Below are 5,597 nucleotides of genomic sequence, written 5' to 3'. Positions count from 1 at the left end.
TATATATATATATATATAATATGTGTGTGTGTGTGTGTGTATATATATATAGAGAGAGAGAGAGAGAGAGCACATATATGTGTGTGACCCTGGACAACAAAACCAGTCATAAGGGTACATTTTTTATTAGGATAATATTTGGCCGAGATACAACTATTTGAAAATCTGGAATCTGAGGGTGCAAAAAAATAAAAATATTGAGAAAATCGCCTTTAAAGTTGTCCGAATTAAGTCCTTAGCGATGTAATTTAGTAATTTAATTTTATTGTTACTTTGTCGATTACTAAATATTATAAACTTAGTTTTACTTAAATTCAGTGAAAGTCTATTATCATCAAACCATTTTTTGAAAACCATGAGTTCGATTTCCACTGTATTCAGAAGCTGTTCCAAGTTTTTCCCCGAACAATATAAATTTGTATTATCAGCAAACAAAACCATTTTTAATACTTTAGACACTTTACAAATATAATTTATGTACAGTACAAACAATTTGGGGCCTAACACCGAACCTTGCGGAACACCACAAGTAACTTTCACTACATCGGATTTAACATTATTTATTTGTACAAATTGATATCTGTCATCGAGGTAACTTTTTATCCACGCAAAGGCTTTTCCTCTTATACCATATCTCTCCAGTTTCATCATTAATAAACCATAATCAAGTTGTCCAAATGAAGTTCTTAGCAATGCATATTACTAATCAAAAATTAGGTTTTAATATATTTACGGTAGGAAATGTACAAAATATCTTCATGGAACATGATCTTTACTTGATATCCTAATGATTTTTGGCATAAAAGAAAAATCGATAATTTTGACCCATACAATGCATTTTTGGCTATTGCTACAAATATACCCCAGCGACTTAAGACTGTTTTTGTGCTCCAGGGTCACATATATATTTCTCACCTATGAAATCGTTAGATTTTCCCATGTCATAATCCCAGACAGAGATGTCCAAAGTCTTCTTTGCCAGTTCAGCATGCTTGACTTCATAGCTGAACTCCTGAAATCACAAAAAAACCACGACAGGTCCATTTCATAAGATATATTCTAAAAAAAAAAAACTTCCTTTCATTATAGTGTCAGAGCGTATTAAAGCACTGTCATGGTGTCACGTCAGTGTCGAGTGCGTCAAGATGCTCACTGTTCACTGCAGGTTATAGCGCCACAGACAGAAAGAAGGAGTACCTCATTAAACTCAGGGTTAAGTGTCTTCTTCTTGATCTGAGTTTTATACTTTGCTTTCTTTCCCATGTCAGGCTTCAAGGAACTGAAAAATAGCATGAAAATTCAGAGACACAAAACACAGCATGTTAAATTAGCGTAATGACTGTCACAAAACAATTCCACCAAGCAAATGATTCTTCTTACAGAGAACATTTTAATTACACTTTATAAAGTGCTTTTTGGAGCTTTTTATTAGATTGTTGTATACTTGCATCTTTACAAAGGGGTCCGAATAGCCATTCGCGTCCATTGCTGCCAGATGAGCACATCGAACTACACCCACAATCAGACGACTCTGCTGGCTGTTGTAAGTGAGAGAAATCAAGATACGTCCCCTCTCCCCTCCCTCTTCATCGTCCTTCAACTACAAAGACACACAAAAGAAGTAAACCCATATATCTTCTTGTAGACACTAATTAACAGATCAGTCATTTAGCTGAACCATTTAACAAGATGACTTATTATGCACACAGGTGTACAGGTTCAGTTCAACAAGGAGAAACGGAGGTTAAATGCCTTACGCAACAGCACAATGATGATAGTTACCATCCAGAATCTCAAAAGACGATAATGATAATGCTCTCTTGGGAACACAGTGTTGCAAGTATTTATTTTCATATTTAATTCACACAATGTATGATGCAGTTACCTCCTCCTCATAGAGCGCCATGCCACGAGATGCACCTGCGCCAGCAGTACGTCTCACCTGCATACCAGGTGTTAAACACAGTCAATTCAATACAATGCAAAGTCAAATTGGGTCATTTCTACAGTTTGGATGTTATGTCCCCATGAAACAATACTGCATATTTTACATGGTAATCAACTTTCATGCCACATGGATTCCCATGCATAAATGTACCCCATTCAACACAAATTCATGATTAGTACCTAACCTAAAAATAATCATTTAAAAAAGCGCTTGACAAATTTTCATGTCCCCAATCATGTTTTCTTAACTATTTTGAAATAGAGGTAACATATCCTCTGCAGTGAATGGGTGCCGTCAGAATGAGAGTCCAAACAGCTGATAAAAACATCACAATAATCCACAAGTAATGCACACCACTCCAGTCCATCAGTTAACGTGACGTGAAAAGCTGCATGTTTATAAGAAACAAATTTATCATTAAAGCATTTTTAACTTAAAAATGTCGCTTTTGGCCAAAATAAAAGTCCGGTGTTTTCCTCCAGTAAAAAAAGTCCATCCCCTGTTGTCCTCTCGCATCAAAATCCACCGACGTATTTGTTTAGAACTGTATTGCAACTCGGTTTTTCGCTTTTGCTAAACAGTGCTTGAGCTATGCATATTCCTCTCCTGATTCTGACAAGATGACTTTTCACTGAAGAAACCATTATTATAGATTATGGACTCCATAGTGATTTGAAGTTCATTTGAAGAACATCTTGATGGATTTGATTTTTACAGACACAGTTTTTCACTTCACAAGACATCATTTTTTATAGCCAGAATCACCGGTTTGAAATTAAAAACGTCTTAATGATAGATTTGTTTCTTAGAAACACAGATTTTCACTTCACAAGCCGTTAACTGATGGACTGGAGAGGTGTGGATTACTGTGATGTTTTTATCAGCTGTTTGGACTCTCATTCTGACGGCACCCATTCACTGCAGAGGATTCACTGGTGAGCACGTGATGGAATGATAAACTCCCCAAAAACAGATTCTGCATTAGCTTAAAACGTTAAAACGCACATTGTATTGTAAAAATGTCAATGGGACAAATTTCCTAGACCACGTGTGAAATATTTGGTCAGGATTATTAGGTTATACTACATTTTCTCCCTCTGATAATACTAAAAAATTTATTTTAACAAACCTGCTAAGTCCAAATAACAAAGTGTAGGAATGACCCCATAACAATAAACTTTCTACAAAACGTTTTACTGTCCCCTTCAGCTTACCGGAATCACTCTCTCAAGACACACATTGTAGGTCTTCTTCTGGTTCAGCTTCAGTTTTTTCAAGACCACCCGCGTCTCGCCGATAAACTCATTATGGCCGAACTTGTCCTCATCACTGACAGAAAGCCTGCCAGGGAACAATGCGGATGCTGACCCTTTCCACTCTGGGAAATGTCACGGCTTTAATTAAGTCAACTGCAAACTATTCTAACCGAATACATCAGTGAGGCTCTCCAAGAATCTTTAAGTTGTAAATGCAATGGAAGAAAATGCAACAGTCAGCTCATTCCATCATGCAAATAACTGAGGAAGGAGAATTGTAAACAATTAGCATTATGTTGCCCGTTCATTTACTTCAGTGCATTAAATACAGTAAAGCTGGCTTTACCTGAGAGTCTTTTTCTGCATGTCTTCATTAGTGATGCCATGATAAACAAGGGTCTCGTTCCACACAGGGTTCAAGGTGGTACGAATCGTCTTTGTTCTTAGCTTGTTAGACTGAGAGATCGACAAAATATCATGTATCCATCACATTCTGAGAGTTTACAATTTCTACAACTACTTGTACAGCTTCATGTTGCAGGTAAATAGCAGTAGGTATGCTTGCATGCACTAATTTTCATCAGTTGGAAAGAATCCAATCTCAATTTTAGATTCTGAAAGTACAGTTTTTATGAATGCTAAACTTTGCAATCCAATTCACGTATTCATTTACATGTGCATTACATGCATTCAGAATAAAAACGGAGAAAACCATTGCTATTAATGTCATCAGAGCTAACTTGAGTATAATTGTTTATTTCTAAACATATCTAAAAATGAAGTTGATGTATATGTCTGAAGAGCTTTTTAGCAAATATTTAGTAAATATACAGTCTGACCGGTAAGACTAAAAATAAACAGGCATGTTCATAAAATGTAAAGTACAGCACTGCACATGTGCACAAGGTATATTCTGTATTGAGAAAATTGTCAGATTCAAACTTATACGCGCTTCAATTTTTTTTCCTGTTGATTGAATTATTTCACGTCTACATAACCTCTTCCAATCTGATCGAAATTTCACCCAGATCAAGCTCAGTTGGATTAACTGAGGTGCTTATATGAAGATTTTTCAATCCCACTGAGCCATCAATCTGATTACTAACGGCTTATTTGGTTGCATGTAAACATAGCTAGTGATATTTACCATTAGCAGGATTTCTTTTAAAGACCACTACCTTACTGGCTCCTGGAAGCAAGTGCAGTTTCACATAAGGATCAGCCAGACCATTGGAGTCCATGGGCTTGAGACCCTTCACCAAAGATGGAATAATTGCATGGTTAGCAGTTAAACACATCGAGACATGATCCTTCAGAAACGTTTTTCCAGTGCAAAAATAGATTGCATCAAAACCGCCTGTTCTAGGGAAGAAAGACAATACCTTTGCTTTGATTATATTGCACTGCAGTTCGTTTTTCTCCTCCTCGTAGAGCAGACTGAACTCCAACATGCCCAGAGTGGCTGGAAAGTGGACAAAATCGTGTCAAAGGCATGAAAAATCTGACACGAAGAATAACAGTCTCACTTCAATGCCGTCTTCAAGCACACTTCTGCTGATTTTATGCAATCTGTGATGCAAGACTTGCACAGTAAACCATTTTGTTCTGTGTGGTTCCCATGGGGTACAAACATGTCCATATGTCAGTGCAAATTAGCATCTTACTGGCATCATCAGAGTCATAGCTGTTGGCGTCCTCTTCATCCTCTGCAGTGGGGGGTGGTGGCTGGCGTGAAGCGGGAACGCTGTTGGCAGCTGGTAAACGTGCGTCGGTCTGCATAGCAGGTGGTGCCCTGGCCTCCGATCGACTCACAGGATCTAGAATTTGTACCAAGTGACATGTGCTCTTATTGCGCTGATTGTGGGGTAGCAAAATGTGCAATTCCTACAGTGTAATACTAAAAACAAATAAGTAAGGAAACACAGTAATCACATCCAGATCGATAACTCCAGATGCATCAACCAACTGTAAGAAGAAGCCATTTAGCTGAAGCTTTTAACCGAAGCAATCTGCAGTGTGCTTATTATAGGATCAGTCCCACTGGAGCAATCTGAGGTTAAGCGTCTTGATCAAGGGCACAATGGCGACGAATCAAAAGCCTGCGGGATTCAAACCTACAACATTTTGGTTACCAGCCCAGGGGCCTCATTTATGAAGACATCCACAGAATGTTCCTAAATATGAACGTACGTCACTTTCTGAAATATGCACAAAACAGTTCCTTTATAAATCACAGTCCATCTTAAATTTAAACTCAAAAAGGAACAAGCACATCAGCTCCACCTAATGAATTCATGTCCGTGACATATCGCAAAGCAGTTGTTCATTTGCACATATGTGACCCTGGGCCACAAAACCAGTCATAAGGGTACATTTTTCGAAATTGAGATTTA

The 5,597-nt window shown here is 37.7% G+C and overlaps 1 protein-coding gene across 1 annotated transcript in view; it reads right to left on the bottom strand.

Annotated features, from left to right (window-relative positions):
- The window catches only part of LOC107588993 (rabphilin-3A-like), a 15,279-nt gene that overhangs the window by 1,608 nt on the left and 8,074 nt on the right, over positions 1-5,597 (bottom strand). Inside the window, exons 6-14 of the mRNA XM_016277290.1 lie at positions 4,869-5,021; positions 4,587-4,666; positions 4,383-4,457; positions 3,551-3,660; positions 3,163-3,289; positions 1,886-1,942; positions 1,449-1,600; positions 1,198-1,279; positions 916-1,012 (exon numbers count right to left, since the gene is read on the bottom strand). Of these exons, the coding sequence (XP_016132776.1) occupies positions 916-1,012; positions 1,198-1,279; positions 1,449-1,600; positions 1,886-1,942; positions 3,163-3,289; positions 3,551-3,660; positions 4,383-4,457; positions 4,587-4,666; positions 4,869-5,021 (933 nt within the window). The remainder of the gene's footprint in view (positions 1-915; positions 1,013-1,197; positions 1,280-1,448; positions 1,601-1,885; positions 1,943-3,162; positions 3,290-3,550; positions 3,661-4,382; positions 4,458-4,586; positions 4,667-4,868; positions 5,022-5,597) is intronic.

This window comes from Sinocyclocheilus grahami, unplaced genomic scaffold, assembly GCF_001515645.1.
Source record: "Sinocyclocheilus grahami isolate Dianchi unplaced genomic scaffold, SAMN03320097.WGS_v1.1 scaffold110.1, whole genome shotgun sequence".
Lineage (NCBI taxonomy): Eukaryota > Metazoa > Chordata > Actinopteri > Cypriniformes > Cyprinidae > Sinocyclocheilus > Sinocyclocheilus grahami.
This window is presented reverse-complemented; position numbering and strand designations above follow the sequence as displayed.